Raw genomic sequence first — 17,483 nt, 5'->3', positions numbered from 1 at the left:
AGCAAACTAACACAAGAACCGAAAACCAAACACTGGATGTTCTCATTCATAAGTGGGAGTTGAACAATGAGAACACATGGCACATGGATACATGGAGGGGAACATCAGACACCAGGGCCTGTCGGGGGGTGGGGGGCTAGGGGAGGGATAGTATTAGGAGAAATGCCTAATGTAGATGACGAGTTGATGGGTGCAGCAAACCGTCATGGCACATGTATACGTACGTAACGAACCTGCATATTCTGCACATGTACCCCAGAACTTAAAGTATAATAAAAAAAAATTAAAAAAACCTGACCCCATGAAGACTGCTATTGAGAAGGTGTTTTTGCAAGCTTAAAAAGAAAACACATTTGCTCTGGAGATCCAGAGGATCCCATTTTTCTGCTAAGCAAAAGGGTTGCCTTTGTGTCATTAGCACAACTATGAAAATACAGGCTGTGGAGGCTGTTCCAAGCCTGGTTCAGAGCCACACACAACAGCCTACTCATCAAGTGCCACGCTCACATTCCCAGGGAAAACAAACACAAGTGGTATAAAAACACTCAGAGAAGGTGGCTTTGAGTAGTTTGTCCTAGAAAAACAAACACAGCTTGGTTTGCGAGAAAGATGGCAGACAATAAAACATGTTCACCCTTCCAGCAGTGTGCGGTAAGACTAAATATTTACTTTAAAACAATACTGGATTCAGTGCCTTTTATGAGGAACAAAACACCTTCTGGAATAATATAAGGGATCTCACTCTGACTCTTCTAGAACAGAGAGCAGAGTTCCAAATGGCCCAAGGTGAGGCTCCTGTGGCAGCACGAGGTCACTGGAACAATTAACCCAAGTTCACCGGAAAGTAAGTTAACTACTATTTGTTGACTAGTAAAGGCAACAATTGGCATCTGTAACTCTTAAACTAGGAGAGTAGCTCAGAATCACTGTGGTTTGACAGGGGTTTGCTGTCAAACCACACATTTGGATTACACCCAGAAGACCCTGACTTGCTGGTCTAGGGTTTGTTCTGGATTCAAATCTACACATCTAGTTATCCGGATGAAGAATCTGCCCATGGAATAGAACCTGTCTATAGAATACTGCTTTTCTGAATAGGACCTACGCCTCAGAATTAAGTTCTCATGTCAGTTTTTAAGGTTCTTTTGATAGCATTACTGGTGGCAGAAGAGGTAAAGAAAATAAAAGATTACAAAACACGTTGTGGTCTCCTATGTTAGGGTTTTTTAAAAAAATCAAAGATTTCCAGAAAAGAAAGAGAACTTAGGAGACTATATATTAATGGGGGCAGCTACCAGTTACTGAGCTAATAACTAAGGTCAAGCACTGTACTAGGTATCTCACATGCCGACCTTAAAGAGAAATGGTTCCCTTGAGTAAACTAAGGCTCAAGCTGGGAATACCATGGCAAAAACTCCAGGCGAATGACTAATGTGGGGGACTGGCTCAGTTTTCTAGTTGAGGGAAGACAGCCTCTTGAAGTTGGTTTCCATTTTAACGACATGCCGTGGTCATGCAGGTTGCTTTCTGTCTGGCTTGAACACATTTATCAACGGGCTCAGGCTGGGTGGTGAACTCCTGGGCAGCAAGCCTTGCCTCAGAGGCACCTTAGCACCTTTCGATATCTCAGGCTCTGCCTTCTGAGCTTCAGCCTTCACCTGGTCACAGCTGTGCATCAGGGCTCCAATACAGACATGGCTGATGGGGGTGGGGGATGAGGCACCTCTGCCTCTACTCTGATCCTCTATCTAAAGTGCAAACCAGCCCACCCACTGCTTACTTAAAACGCACTGAGAGGTGTCTACTAACTTCAGGAGGAAGCCCGGATGCTCACCCCAACAGCTCAGACACTGTGATCTGACCCCTGGCTTTCTTCGCTGCCTTCTTCCTCCCTACTTCTGTCCCCTCTCCACCCTTACCTCTCCTCCACATCCAAGCCATAGACACTAATTACACCCACCTACTGAGAGTTCAAAATACACCAAGATCTTTCTCCTTAACCTTTGTGCAAATTATTCTCTTTGGTTAGAATGCTGTCATCCCTGTGCATTCTCCCCTACCTAGCATCCATTAGATGTCACCTCCTCCAGGAAGTCCTTCCTGTCCCCCTTTTAAAAAATTTTTTTCTTATTTTCAATATCAGATGAGCTGTCCCCTTTTTCATCCCCCACCAAGAGTGAGCTAGGTGCCCCCCCTAGATATTCCCACTACCACCTCCTCCCTTTATCTTAACAGTTATCATGTTATAGCAAAATTGTTTGTTTTGTTTCTCTGCTGTCCCAGAGACTGAATGTTAAGATGTCAGTCACTGTGCTTGCTCTGCTGTTGAACCCACAGTGCCCGGGGCATAGCTGGCACTCAAACAGTTGTTGAATTGAATGCTGGTTGGCAGCATCTCCTAAATTCATAATCGTGTATATCACAATGACAGAGCAGCTACCTACATATTGAAAAGCCCTACATTTCGTTTCTTCCCCCTTCTTTCCTTTTTGCTTCTTTTTCCCACCCTTAAAATCAAAATTTTCAGAAAGAGGAAGAGAAATTAAGATTTTAATAAGCACTTCGCATATTGCAAGCATTGACTGTGGGCCAATACTGAGATGTAAATACTGTCACCCTCGTTACACAGATGAGGACACGCGGGCTGAGATTCAAGAACTTACCCAAAGTCACAAAGCCAGTAAGTGTCCAAACTGACATTCACACCCATGATGCTAAAGCCTGTGTCTTTTTCTTTATAATGTGCTACTTCTATTTGTTCAGCACAGGAGGACTTGAGGCTGTTCAGAAGGCAAGGATGGTGCTTCCTGTCCCGATGCTACTGCCCTATGTCTGTACTTACATTTGCTGTCAGCTGGGTGGTCAAAGCTGAAACTTTCTCCTGGGAGGCATCCAGTTCCCGCCGCAGCTTGCGAATCTAAAGATGACAAGGGAGAGGGTTACATGCTTTGGGAGTCCATTTCCAAGGTGAGCAGGGTCAAATAATTGACAATAGTTAAAGAGGAAATCCAACCAGAAAGCTGTTCCTTACCTCTGACTGGCATTTTTCTTCTGGCTGTAAAGAAAACATAAAGGAAATTAGACCAGTTAAGGAACAAAGAATAGTGTAGTCCAGCCCATCAGGAACACCATATTCAGATAGTTGCAGCAGTCTGGAAGAATTATTAGTTTCTTTTCTGGTGTATTTCTCTGGAAAAACTGGTTCAATTAAATTGACCCATCAGAAAGGCTAAATACAAACAGCTTATGATTTTTAAAAATTAGGAAGAATGAGAACACCACTCCACATTTTGGTTGTGAGGAGCCACCCTGCTCCCCAGGCAAGGATGGTGATAGGTAAAGTGCTCAGAAGAAGATATGTGATAAGAAGGCCATGAGTCAGATTTAGTAAACAAAAATACAGGAGGCCTAGTTAAATTTGAATAGCTTTAAAAAAAACAAAAAAGTCTAGGGCTGGGCATGGTAGCTCATGCCTGACATCCCAGTACTTTGGGAGGCTGAGGTTGGTGGACCACTTGAGGTCAGGAGTTGAAGACCAGCCTGGCCAACATGGTGTAACCCGTCTCTACTGAAAATACAAAAAAAAAAAAAAAAATTATCCAGGTGTGATGGCATGCACCCATAATCCCAACTACTTGGAGGCTGAGGCAGGAGAATGGCTTGAACCCAGGAGGTGGAGATTGCAGTGAGCTGAGATCACACCACTGCACTGTAGCCTGGGCAACAGAGGCTACCCGTCTCAAAAAATAAAATAAAGGGTCTAATATGTCCCATGCAATATTAGGGACATATTTATACTAAAAAAAATTTTGTTGTTAATCTAAATTTCACATTTAATTGAGGGTTTAGTATTTTCTCTGGCAACCCTGTCTAGGGAGCAAGGAAGACTGCTCCTGGGTTAATTCTGCCCCATTTTCTGCCCTCCTCTCACTTCCCTAGGACACTGCAGTGGGAGCACCAGGGCAGAAAGATCTCAAAGTGAGGGGGGTTTGGGAGCCCCTATCAGCCAGCCTGGTAACTCCACAGGTTGTGAGGATAAATGTGGCCTTCATCTTTGTGCTGTCCCATTTCAAGGACCCCAATTACCTGTGACCCTGTGAAGTAATCGTGAACTCTGCTGCCCCTCTTACTGGCTTCCCTCTTTGTCCCTTACATGCTGGCTCTGTGTCTAGGTGACACAGGTACCTGCTAGCCAGAAACTATAAGACCCTCTCTCCTCCCACAGGGGGAGCCCACATGAATTGGGGAGCCTGCTGCAGGAGGAACCTTTCTTTCCCTCTCCTCTAGTTCCCACAGGGGCTCATAAAGAGGAACCCTCCTCCTTCCTGGAAATGTTGAGGGTTCCTGACCTTCTCTCTACCCATCACTGTACCCAGGGAGGGAAGAGTGACTTGGGAACCAGATAGGTGAGTGAACATCAGTAAGAACTCTATTTTGTCCTTGGGTCCTCGCTAGGTGTCCTAATCCAATTTTACTAGGGATAAGCCCATTATTTTTAAAAAATCAGCATCTGACCCTGATGTCAGCATCTCCATTAGTTCACAATACAAAGTGGGTATGATTCATTAGAACTCGCAGGGCACATCCATCAGCTGGAATAGGTAGGCAGCTGCTTCCTGTCTGATCCGCCTTCAACCTATGCTCCCCATTGTCCTCCCTCCTGATCCTGCCCACAAGTCCCCTCCTCTAGGTTGGCTCCTACTAGCAGCAACCAATTTTTAAATACACGGAGCCAAGTCATTTAATCCTTGCAGAAATTCCATTAGGTAGGTTTGTTTGTATTCCTTCTGAGGTTCAGAGAGGTTAAATGTTTTGTATGAAATCACACTGAACAACCTCCTTATCTAAGAAATGCTTTCAGGAGAAGGTTGGAAGATGTCTTCAGAGCTCACTCTTCCCTCCCAGATAATATTCATTTGTCTCTGTCTGTCCATCTATCCTCACTACCACCACCTATCAAATATTTACTGATTTCCTACTGTGTGCCAGGCACTATTTTTAAGAACCTAAGATAGAGCCGTGAACATGACCAAGTCCCTGACCTTGTGTTGCCTGCATTCTGGTAATAACAGCTAGCATTTATTGAATGCTTACCATGTGCCAGAGACTGTTCCAAGCACTTTACATTCATTATTCATCTAATCCTTATAACAACTCTTTGAGGAGGTACTAATACTATTGCTTTCTGTTTTGTGTATGAGGAAACTGAGGCACAGGAAGGTTCAGTCATTTGTCCAGGGTCACAGCTGGTAAGTGGCAGAGTTGGGACTGGATCTAAAGTAGTCTGGCTCCAGAGCCTAGGCATATTCTCCTGCACTTTTACTATAGCTACATTCTCACGGGGGCTTTCCAGAAATAAGCCCCGAGTTCAATCCAAAGGGTACAAGTTAATGGTGAGAATGTAACCACTATCTAACATTTAGAAGGCTGGCGGAGACCTGTTAGCAGGCTTAGCCATCCACATAGGACAAGCCCTACTTTGAAACACTTCTATCGACAGGCCCTAACAGCCCTTCCCCATGCCTCTGCCACTGTCTGTCACTGTGCCCACCTGTCTCTGGGGTTGGGCCCCAATTATCAACAGCAGCCTAGAGAAAGCATGTGCTTTGCATCTTGCCCCCCTTGCTGCTGTTCTGCACATCTGGTAACACTATGTGAAGCTGCTAGCCTCCATCCATCCAGCAGCTCTCCTGGGAACTCCAGTGTTCCCTACCAAACAAGAAAGCAAGTCTAATGCCAGAAGTGGCCTTTGAGATTTTCTCTACTCCAAGAGCTAGCCATAACTTTTCCATGGCAATCATTTAGCACTGTGTAATCTTTTCTTTCACTGATAATTAAAATTGCAAATTTCATGCAGAATGAGCATTCTTGAATATTCATTATAGAGATTTCAAGGAAAGAATCTACTGTCACCCAATAAGAGCCTTTAAAACTCTCAGCAGGCTCCTTGGTCTGGGTCTGTGGCAACTTAACATTTCAAAGATCTCTTTTCAGACAACAAACAAGTACTTTATTCACCTTAACGTTTACAAAGGTGCCTGGAGCATGTGTTTCAGAATTTCATTATCACCAAGAATGTAATAACAGATAAAGGACCACACCTCAGTGCTAGGCGGTAGCAGAGTCTAGCCAGACTTGTAGTTTTTCTTGAAATTAGTAGACAGCACCAGCATAAAAACATTCAACTGATAGGCTATTTTTTTTCAAGTCTGCAAAAGCAACCTATATTCTCAGAGAAGGCATACTGAGGACAGTAAATGGGAGCCTTTGACTCCATGACTCATGGAATGTCAGAGATTGTAGGGGCCTCAGAAGATCACCTTGCTTGGTTTCCTGATGCCAAGGGCAAAACTGGGGAGACACTCTGAATAACCAGATGACTTGCCCAAAGTCATATGGTGAGAAGAACGCTATGATTACACCTCGGGTCTCTTGTTATCCAGATAAAAATGGAATTCAAAAGTATTATTATTAGGTCTTTACTAATTCATTGAATTTATATCAGCTCAGAAAAGACAATTTCAAATTTCATGAAAACAGTATCTTCATGTCCCCATATCCAGAACAACAGCTACTGAAGGAGAGTCTTTTACTGTAAGGACTTCTAGTGGTTGGCATGAAGGGGCTGCCCCCAGGAACTGCATGTGACAGTTTCCTAGATCTGAAGACACACAGGTTGAGAAGGTTATGCTCTTTCCCTCCAAGTCTGGATAATGCTGGCCAGTCTCCCATTTTTTTAATCTTCTGGAAAACCCACTCCCCTCTGTGTTGGCAAGAACCCCTGGGAATGCCACAGGGAAAACACGGGGCTGGGCACTGAAATATCCACTACAGCTTCTCTGTGCCAGTCCTGTGAAGCTAGAGTCCCATGTCCCTCTGGTGCCTGCAGCTTCCTCCGTCAGTAGCAGGCTCCTTTCTCTCCTAAATTATATCCTAGGGGTTAGTCCAGAGCCTGGTATATCCATGGTGCTAGTAAATACTGTTGAAGAAGTGCATTTAGGTTTGAAAGTACCAGCCTTGGTACCCATATTCCACAGTTTCATTCTAGAAGAAAGGACATAGTTTATCTACAGGCTGACAGCTGAAAGACCATCTCTATGCTTTCTTAGCAGATGATGGCTTAAAAAACCTCTCTCCAAGGTTACTCTACATAAAGCCTTTAAAAGGAAAGCTAGGACTTAGTGATGAAATTTCAAACAAGATGACTAGCTGAGGAAAGAGGAATTTTAGAGTTGGAGGGGTGAGGTGGGTAGAAGCAAGGGTTTCTAGGTCCTTCAAAACAGACCATATCAGCAATCACTGAAGTTTGTTTGCTCAATACAGGCCTAAGTTAGGCCCTGGTATCTTTAACTTGATTCTGGGGTGTCCTCTTATTTTCCAGGAGCTATACACAGTGTATTCTGCTATATAGAAACCAGGCATTATCAAAACCTAAATTATTAAAACATTTGTTTCCATGGGATTAAGGGCTAAAGAATTTCCAATTCACAATTAACAAAGAGACTTTTTTTTTTTCCCTGTAGAAATTCCCAAATTACTGTTTTTAAAGTAAATAGCATACAGCTATAGCCATGCGCGGTGGCTCACGCCTGTGATCCCAGCACTTCGGGAGACTGAGATGGGCGGATCAGTTGAGGTCAGGAGTTCAAGAACAGCCTGGCCAACATGGTGAAATCCCGTCTCTACTAAAAATGTAAAAAAATTAGCCAGGCATGGTGGTGCCTGCCTGTAATCCCAGCTACTCAGGAGGCTGAGGCAGGAGAATTGCTTGAACCCAGGAGGCAGAGGTTGCAGTGAGCCAAGGTCGTGCCACTTTACTCCAGCCTGGGTGACAGAGCGAGAGTCTGTCTAAAATAAAATAAAATAAATAGTGTACAGCTATAAAAAGTAAATACTACTGAACAAATCCAGTAGTACTGAAGATCTAAATGTATTTGATTACATTTGGCTTTCGTTTAGTAAACCTCTCTCATGTATGATAGCTAGCATTTAGGAGTGCTTGCTCTGAGCTGTGTGTACTATATTCATTGTTTTAGATTCATTTTCCCATTTCTTTCAAACCTACTTAAAAAATACCTACTACGTGCTAGGTACTGTTCTAGGCACTAGGAATAAAAACAAAAATGTCCTTGTCTAGAAAGAGTTTATATTGTAGTGAAATGTAATCTTCATAACATTTAATCCTCATTACACCTCTATAAGGTAGGAACTGCCATTATTTCTACTTTACAGATAAAGAAACTGAGGCTGTTCGGGCACCATGGCTCACGCCTGTAATGCCAGCACTTTGGGAGGCCGAGGTGGGTGGATCACAAGGTCAGGAGTTTGAGACCAGCCTGGCCAATATAGTGAAACTCTGTCTCTACTAAAAATATAAAAATTAGCTGGGCGTGGTGGCACGTGCCTATAGTCCCAGCTACTCAGGAAGCTGAGGCAGGAGAATCACCTGAGCCCAGGAGGCGGAGGTTGCAGTGAGCCGAGATCAAGCCACTGCATTTCAGCCTGGGCAACAGAGGGAGACTCCGTCTCAAATAAAAAAAGAAAGAAAGAAAGAAAGAAACTGAGGCAGACAAAGGATTAATAAATTGCTCAAGGCCTTTATTTTCCAAGTCCATCAGCAGGTGGCCAAGGCTTCTCACACATTCTGAATAGTTATCACCTAAAGCACAATGCCACTTTAACAAGGCAGCCAGTTCTGGATTTTGGGGTTGGTATAATATAATTAATAGCTGTTTGTGAATTTTAAATCTTGTTCCCTAATTAATTGATCCCCTTATAATGGAAATGCTTTCCCTAGGATAAATGCATATATTTTATTCTTGACACATTTGATAAAGGAACCCCAGTTCTCATGATCACAGCCACACAGCATTGATTTATACTCACTGTAGAATAAATTGACGATGTGCTGGAAACCAAGGAGAGTGAGGATCCATGAACTATTAAAAGAAAAAAAAAAGGTGAATTGATAGATGGCTGTTATGGAACCAAAAAGGGGACAGGGGAGGAGAACATCAGCAATACAGGACACTCCAGGCTTGGAATGACTTAATCTCACCTTGACACAACCTTTCCTGGTTTGGCGATAGGTCAGTGACAAATAAGTAATAGTTTGCTAAGGATGTCACTTTTCTATTACCACATTTTTCCCTTCAACCTTCTGAATACTTTTTCTCTTGACTGTCAGAATAATATATGATTACTGAACAAAAATGTTCAAGTACGGAGAAGGGTTAAGAAGCATATTCACTGTCACAACCTGCACTGACTCACAATTGCATTGCCCGGAGGCAACCTGTTACTGTTCCAGCATATTTCGCTTCACTCTTTTTTCTAATGTATTCCTTTAGGGTTAAGACTGTGTTCCAAATACAGTTTTTTACCCTGTTGGCATCTGTCAGTTGTATATGCAAAAAAAGAGCTGATTATTTTTAACCTAAGAGGCTGTTGGCCACAGTAAGTTCATTCTAGATGACCATATAGCAGATTATTTGTTTAGAAAACATATCCATCAGAATATAGATTCTTTATTTGATTTCTATCATGTCTACAAAGCGATGAGCCAGTGGTGTCTTCTTTTCTGTTTCAAACTGATACTTTTGGACTAGAACCACTTATATGTCCTTAGCACCCTTCCTGCCCCCAGCCAGTGGAGACATCTTTTTTTTTTTTTTTGAGATGGAGTTTCACTCTGTTGCCTAGGCTGCAGCGCAATGGCACGATCTCAGCTCACCACAACCTCTGCCTCCCAAGTTCAAGTGATTCTTCTGCTTCAGCCTCCCGAGTAGCTGGGATTATAGGCGTGCGCCACCATGCCTGGCTAGTTTTGTATTTTTAGTAGAGGTGGGGTTTCTCCACGTTAGTCAGGCTGCTCTCGAACTCCCAGTCTCAGGTGATCCACCCAGCTTGGCCTCCCAAAGTGCTGGGATTACAGTCATGAGCCACTGCGCCCGGCCGAGACATCTTATTATTTGTTCTAATTTTGCAGCATAGTGTTTTCTAGGACTTGGGTATTCTGGCCGCCTTCTTCTGTGGGAAGAAGGTTCTTTATTTTCTTGGTAACTTCTTGACAACTTGTTTGAAAAACAGAACTATTCCTATGTTAAGGCGTCACAGGACTTGTAACTGGGCACAGCTTTCCTGGCCATGGGTGGAATGGCTCTACTCCCACACCGAGTTATGACCTGTAGTCTAAAGTGGGAGGCACTGGGGTAACTTCCACGTGTACTAAATGGCATTCATCTACCACCCACGAAGTGAACTCACCTTGGATTAGCAGTCGGCAGAAGCTATATGCCAACAAGATAGCTGATAAGTAGCTCAGCCTAACACTCAGGTTCCTCTCTGTCATCTTTCCAATAAACCTTCCCTGACCTCTCCTTCTTCCCTTATATGTTCTTGTTACACTATGAATTCTGCACTGCTCTCCCAAGCTTGCCCTAGACAGTACTTTCCTGCCTCAGAGTCTCTGCCCATGCAGTTCTCTTCGTTTAGGCTGCATCTAAATACTGTCTATGAAAACAGATCTGCTCAAATGACATCTTCTCTATGGGACCTTTCCTCATTTCCCGGACTGCCACCTGGGTGGGCTTCCTCCTCCCTCTGAGCCCACGTAACTCTTGGCTTGCTATTCCAGCCCTCTTCTCTCTTAGCAGCTCCCTAATGCTCTAAGCTGTCCCTATATCAGCATGTACATCCACCCTCCTTAGCAATGCCCTGTGTTCTAGATCTTTTCCTCCATGCTTTCTTCATCCATGACTAATCTGACTCATGCCCATAAAAAATCAGGTTAAGGTGTTAATGGCCAATAATGGCTTTCAGTGTTAATATGTCCACACATTAACAGAGGCCTTTAATGTCCCAACTTTGTGGCCTAATGTTCCACAGAGGTAAGTTAATTCAGCTTACGACACAGACAATAGTGGAGGAATTATGTTGGAGGCCAAGCTGGGTGAAGAGATGTGTGTAACACATAGCCACACACACTTGCATGACTGGTCTGCCAGAGACTAGCACAGGGCTGCTATATGGCCTGTGGCTAATGGAAAATGGAAGTTTTTTCTTTTCTATTTCTGCATCTCATATACAGACATTTACTGACACAGTTTTAGCAACAACTCAGTACAAGCATGGGGCCACAGGCAGAGAAGAGCACATCTGGCAGGCTTAAGGTAGAGGTAATTATTTTTCTCAATAATTAACTCCTCTCACTTTGTAAATAGCAACAGCAAGGCTGTGTTCCAAAGAGACAGATCCTTGATTTTCAGAGTCAACCCAAAACTGGATGTGTTTTACCTGAACCATTGCAGTTCGGCCTCCTTCAAGGGAATTGAGCCAAGTCAGAGCCTAGGTTGTGCAATGTGGTTATTTTTGGACAACAAAATGCCTGTGGGAGTTACAGAAGCTAAACAGCTAAAGCAGGCTACATATTTTTCCTCCCTATAGCTATACCTCCACATTTTTCCAGCTACAAGGAACCACAGAGAATATCTAGGCCACTTCTGCCATTGAGAAATCTGAAACTCGGAGAGGTTAAATGACTTGTTTAAGGTCACACAGCAATTCAAGAACAGGATCTGCTGACTAGAAGTCCGGAGATCGCTCTGCCTTTGAGTAATCTGTTGTACTGGTTTCTGATTTTTTTTTCGTTTGTTTGTTTTTTTTTAAAGAGCCTTTTGGTGTCTTTTAGAATGGTGTCCTAGTCCCTTCATTCAGTCAACACATGGGCACAAGCTAGGAATGTTTGAGAAGAAAGATGCTTTAGTAGGAGTGAAAACACTAGATAGAATGAAACAACTAGGCATATTCCAGCCAATAAAGCAATCAAGTGCCTCTGACCCTCATCACAGAGAATCTGCAGGTAACAATCCCAGACTAGGCAGGAGTTTCCACCGTTAATCAACAACAGAGTACATTACATCTCAGAATGGTTAAGTGACGTGGCCAGACACACAGCTAGTCAGGAGCAGAAAGAGAATGTGGATCTAGGCATCACGATCTACTTCTCATTCCACAATTGGGTACTGTGGAAAGAGTCAGAAGAATGAAATGCAGTTCTGATGGCTAATGGACTGCCCTGCCTCTCCACCAGCAAAGGAAGCATCACAAAACAGAGAAGACATTGATGAAAGATCAGAGCTTGCCTCAGACAGGTTTTAAAAAAAAAAACCCAACTGAGTCAGATATCAAGGTAGGATTGAGTGAAAAGAAAGAGGGACTGGAATCAAGAGGCTTAAGACATCATTGTGGCTGCATAAAGTCTTCAAGTCACTTTTGCCTCAATTTTGCCATTAAAAAAATGAGGATGATAATGGCCCTTGGGGAGAAGGCTATAATATGACAATTATAACAATAGCTACCATTGAGTGAGCACTTACAATACTCCCCCTTCAAAGTTATTTGTTAAATGCTTTCCAAGATTCATCTCACCTAATCTTCACTTCAATTTTCCAAAGCAGGTACAATTATTTTTCACATTTCAGTGAATAGGAAACAGGCTGAGCAGGTCAAGTCCTTTCTCAGAATCACACTGCTAACAGTAGAGGTGCCAGGATTTGAACCACTTCAGCAATTCAGGGGCTAGATACACAAGCATGCTGCAATACAAGCTTTCTTGATTAATAAGCTTCTGTGCTCCTGGGGATTCCATATAAATTGATACGGTGGAGGGTTTCTGTGTTTTTCACTGCATTAGCTCTTAGTGATGATTGGTGAAGTCATGGGATTTTTTTTTCTCTAGAATCCATTTTAATAATGCCTCAAGCATCCCCTTAAATGTACGCTATTAAAGTTGACTTTAAGATCGCATAGTGCATCTGATAGAAAGTAATTTACCTGAAACACCTTTGAAAGGCTGCATCTGGCCATGCCTGTACCTAATCTACATATTTATAATTCCTAAAACTCCTTCAAAGTGGAAAGAGCTAATTAAATTGCACAAAAACCTCACACAAATACTTGTGCTACTTCTTCCTAAATTTCTATTCTGCTTTATGGCGTATAATACACCTAACTGATTATTACAAGGAGGTTCTGTTCGGTCCAAACATGAAATGTCAATTTTCTTCCAACTGCTCCTGCAATACTGGGAGTTAATAAATTCAAAAAAAGGAATTTCAACGAAAGGAATTAAAAACCTAATTACACAAACTCTATTTTATTTTTGAATGTAATAACCTTAGAAGAAATAAAATCAATCTGATGCCATATTTTCCAAAAGATGATAATGTTATGTATTCACAGTGTATTCACAGCGGTCCCTATCCATTCCCCTAAAGTTTGACTTTTACCTCTGTGCTTCAGTTCCATGTCACCATGAATCATTAGGTTTACAAAAGTCTAGACACTGCTTGTGGGCAAGCACTTTTTATCAATGTCATTTTGATATCCCAGATATTCCACAGTTGTGCTGTCTGCCAGCTTGATTCCAGATGGAATAAATAAAAGCTATCTGATGACGATACTGTAATGGTCCTGGATCTTTATGAGGCAAAGTGTGCTTGTTTGGACAAGTTTCAGTACTGGACGTGGTTCACTCAGGAACACACATGGCAGAGAAGAGGAATACAGTGCAGGACAAACTCCATATGCAAATCCTTCCCGGGGAGGTTGGGAAATGCTCCCTGGCGATGCTTGGCCAGTACACTGACTAGAAAGAAGTTCAAGACAAACTGCCACTTCCTTCACCTTAGGATCACAATATATTCTCTACTATCACTGTTCTGAGCAGTTATAGCATTAATTTCTAGCTCTTAAATCTCACAAATGCCCCTCAGTGACTCAGGCTTCTCCCCTCCTTAATCCTTGGTCCCAGCAGCTTCCCATATATGGATTTATAGACTTGTGCCTGTTCACTGAATGTCATGGTATGCAAATGATACATAAATCAGGGTGGAAAGTATTAAGTTAACAAGAAAATAAACCAGGGGGCAATTGTTCTGTAAATACATTCTTTAAAACTTCTGTTAAAAAGAACATTAGGCAAAAGCAGAATCCTGTGCGTTGTGTTTCTCTCCCTTTTGACTTGAAACTTCCTAAACAATCACAAATTTGTTTGTTCTTTCATGCTGGGAGGATGGTGGCCCTTTTTCCCTACTCATATGGGGACCGGGAAGCACCTATAACTCACCCTCCACATTCTGCTTTTTCAATGGCAACAAAGGGACAACTAGATGTATAGTCCTCAGACTAGGCTCCGTTTGCTCCAAGATTCCCCACTCTCTGGCTGGGGACTTTGAGCTGCCAGGAAGTCAATGCTGAAGCTGTGTTTTTACAGCTATGTTATTATAGCTTTACGGCTGTGTTATTACAGGCCATGACATGTAATAACATTATTGTGTTAACATTTATATGTATTATCTCATTTAATTCTCATAATTCCATGAGCTGAATACTATTATTACTCCTATTTTATCCATGAAAAAACAGAGGCACAGAGAGGTGAAGCAACTTGTTCAAAATCATATACCTAAAAAGCAGTGGAGCTGGAATTTAAACTCTGCTAGTCTGACTCCTATTCTTAATCATTGGTTAATGAGCATTGCCGCCAATGTCCCATCAGCCCCATCTTCATGGGGTGGGGATGATATCCTCCACAGAATTCTGACGGCTTACTCACCTAACTCATACCTTGGGTGATGGAACAAAGGAAGAGAGAAATGAAGTGAGCTGTGAAGACGGCTGACAAAGTTGTCCACAGAACTTTTCTCCCATGATTCTGATTAAAATGAACCAAACATAAAAATCCAACCCCAAATATTCTCAGTTAGCAACCAAAGAAAGAAAAGGGCATAACTGAAAACAATACACTTAAAAACCCAGTGCTTGAGAAAAGAGATGAAAAATTCTGGAGCAGAGCAGAAAGGCGTGGCTGCCCGGCCCCCAGAGCTACATGGGCGTGTCAGCACAGGGAAATGAACTCTCCAGTAGTTCTCTCTGCCAAGATGGTGAGCCGGTGGCTGAGCCTCAAGGTGGAGGCGCATGCCAAGAAGCTGTGGCCCAAGTCCAGGAGGGAGAAGCCTAAAGCGGACCTCAGTCAGCTCTATGGTTCACCAGTGATTTTTAAGCAGCCTCTTCCTCAAAGGCCTGGAAGGTTAATTAAGGGTCAGGCCAGACCTTACTCTTCAGAGATCCCCATCCCTGACCCCCAGAGTAGGTGGGAGAGGTGGGAGCACTTATAGGTGGGCTCTCAGGTTAAGGAAGTGAACTTAGCATAGAGGACCCTTAACTACACTGAGTAACCTGGGAGATGGAAGTTTCCTTCCTTACCTTCTTCCTTTCCTTCCTTACCTTCTTCAAACCCATCCCGGAATGAGCCTGAACGGCTCATGGTTCTGCTTTTCTCATCCAGGGACATGGAGCTATTCCGGAAGCGGCTGTCAGTGTATGGATCATACTGCCCATCAGCATTGGAGAGGCTGTGGGTCCTCAGCATGGTCGGGTTGGACAAGCTCATCTGGGTGACAGTGGTGGGACTCGCTGGAATAAAAGGAATAGAATCAAAAGGTTAGACATTCATGTCTCTGTTCAAATCCTGGTTGGGGACAAAGAGAAGACTGCTTATTTTTAGCCATATGTGTTTCTGCCAACTCTTCTCCCATCTGTTTTCTAAATGGTAGTCCCATCAGCATTTGAGTTACACACCGGGAGCTAAAAATAAGAGTAAAAAGGCAGGTCAGCTCCAAAGCAAGGCTCTGGGCCTCAGCTTTCCAACTTGGCACGTTCAGACAGGCCAGTATCACCTTCCAGGCATGAGCTAATTACTCCCCAGGCTCATCTGGAATGATTTTCTCTAAAGCCAAAAGCCCAAAATAGTCCAATCAGGCTTTTGATCAGATGGGAAGCATTTGTGCATGACAAGAATCTCTTGCCTCAAAGAGTTATGGCTGGGAAAGAACAGTGTGAACACAGATCCCATTGCCTCAGATGAGGGACATTTAATAATGGTATATAAAGAGGTTCAATGCAAGGAAGGTACATTTGTCTCAGCTAAAACTAGCTTTCTTATGAAAATCCTGTCCATTTGAGTCATGTGCAATATTTTCAGAGGTACTCATTTAGTCAATCAGAAATGAAGTGTTAAACCTCACTTGATTACAAGCCACCTCTATCCTTAAAGACTCTGAATTTGTTATTCACTATATTCAGAAAAGCCTGCCTCTCTAAAGAGTGAGATGAGATTAGAAAAGATTTCTCACCCTCTATCAGTCCTTCAAGGCTCAGCTCCTACTCTGCCACCTTCACATAACCTCTGCCTATAACTTCAGCCAGCACTAATCTTTCCTTTTTCTAAATGTGTCTAATACTTGCTATCTAATTATATTCAGCTTTTACATGATTTCATATAAAGCTTTGGATTGTTCTCTTTTACTCTATTATATAGGTGTGCATTGATGTGTTTGTCTTCCTGAAAAAGAATTCCATTGACATGTCAGCAGGGACTGTGACACAAATTCTTTTCCTTTCCCCACTGTGCCAGTCAAAGCATTATGTCAGAAGTAGGCATTGTTAAGAATACCTATTCAATCAAAACTTAACTTTTATTTCCAACTTAATAAAGCAATGAGGATGACCTAACATGGCATATGCGATAAAATCTATTTCTTCAGAGGTCTTAGAAAAAGAATGCATTCTTTTTAAGAATGGGATAACATGTTCTTTGCTATAGCCCTACCAATATCAACCAAATAAAGAAAATCATTGATTACAGTATCAAAAACTTTACTATTTTCTCTATTTATTTTTCTATCAATCTCCTGTAATCGAACTATATTGCCGAGGGCTAATCAGACACTGAGCGGGATGTGACTATATGTCTATTTCAAAATATAAGATAACTCAAGTGATGGGCGCACCAAAATCTCAGAAATCACCACTAAAGAACTTACCCATGTAACCAAAACCACCTGCTCCCCAAAAACTATTGAAATAAAAATATGTTATGTATATAAGATAACCACTGCCCTGTGGAGCTGATCAACATAGGTAATGACAAGTGGCTACTCACCAAGCTGGGAAAAGTTGAATCTTGTTCCGGAGGGAGAAGTCACGCTGGAGCCAGAGGAAAAGGGGGAATTGGCAGCGGTGTCCTGCAGGCCTCCTGCAGAATGGGACCGTAACCATTCTTTTGCATCTTCTTGCGTGCGAAGCTGGGAGGTGGGAGTATACCTGGACAGACAGAAATCAAGCCAGAATTAACTATGAACAATGCTTATTAAAATGAACTCTGTGGAGCTGATGGTAAATATATAAAAAGAAAACATATATCCGAAGATGATTTTTTTTAAAATCAGATCACTACCCGTCCCGAAACTTACGAAGTTTCTCAAAACCTTTTTTCTATTTGGCTGTGTTTGGGGAAAATGACTATTCCTTTCAGTTTGGAGGGAACACATAAAGGGAAGAAGATTGGTAAATGCTCAGAAGAGCCGTCACTGGGCGTATCTGTAACATGTTGCTTCATGACAGTGTCACGTCAAAGCCCC

General features: G+C 42.6%; 1 protein-coding gene across 14 annotated transcripts in view; it reads right to left on the bottom strand.

Moving 5' to 3' along the window:
* The window catches only part of NAV2 (neuron navigator 2), a 773,425-nt gene that overhangs the window by 50,295 nt on the left and 705,647 nt on the right, over nt 1–17,483 (bottom strand). For 13 of the 14 annotated variants that reach the window (XR_008538002.2, XM_054662160.2, XM_508328.8 and 10 more), the window contains 5 exons: nt 17,006–17,166; nt 15,289–15,477; nt 8,887–8,939; nt 3,032–3,055; nt 2,843–2,917 (listed from right to left, as the gene is read on the bottom strand). Coding sequence is in view for 13 of the 14 variants with exons in the window: in XM_054662160.2 (XP_054518135.1) it covers nt 2,843–2,917; nt 3,032–3,055; nt 8,887–8,939; nt 15,289–15,477; nt 17,006–17,166 (502 nt within the window). In the remaining variant the exon portion in view is untranslated. Of the gene's footprint in view, nt 1–2,842; nt 2,918–3,031; nt 3,056–8,886; nt 8,940–14,617; nt 14,717–15,288; nt 15,478–17,005; nt 17,167–17,483 lie in introns of all 14 variants that reach the window. The other variant, XM_054662164.2, reaches the window with a different exon arrangement.

The sequence above is a fragment of the Pan troglodytes genome, chromosome 9, assembly GCF_028858775.2.
Source record: "Pan troglodytes isolate AG18354 chromosome 9, NHGRI_mPanTro3-v2.0_pri, whole genome shotgun sequence".
NCBI classification, from domain to species: domain Eukaryota; kingdom Metazoa; phylum Chordata; class Mammalia; order Primates; family Hominidae; genus Pan; species Pan troglodytes.
Note: the sequence above shows the minus strand (reverse complement) of the source record. Positions and strands in the feature narration are given on the sequence as shown.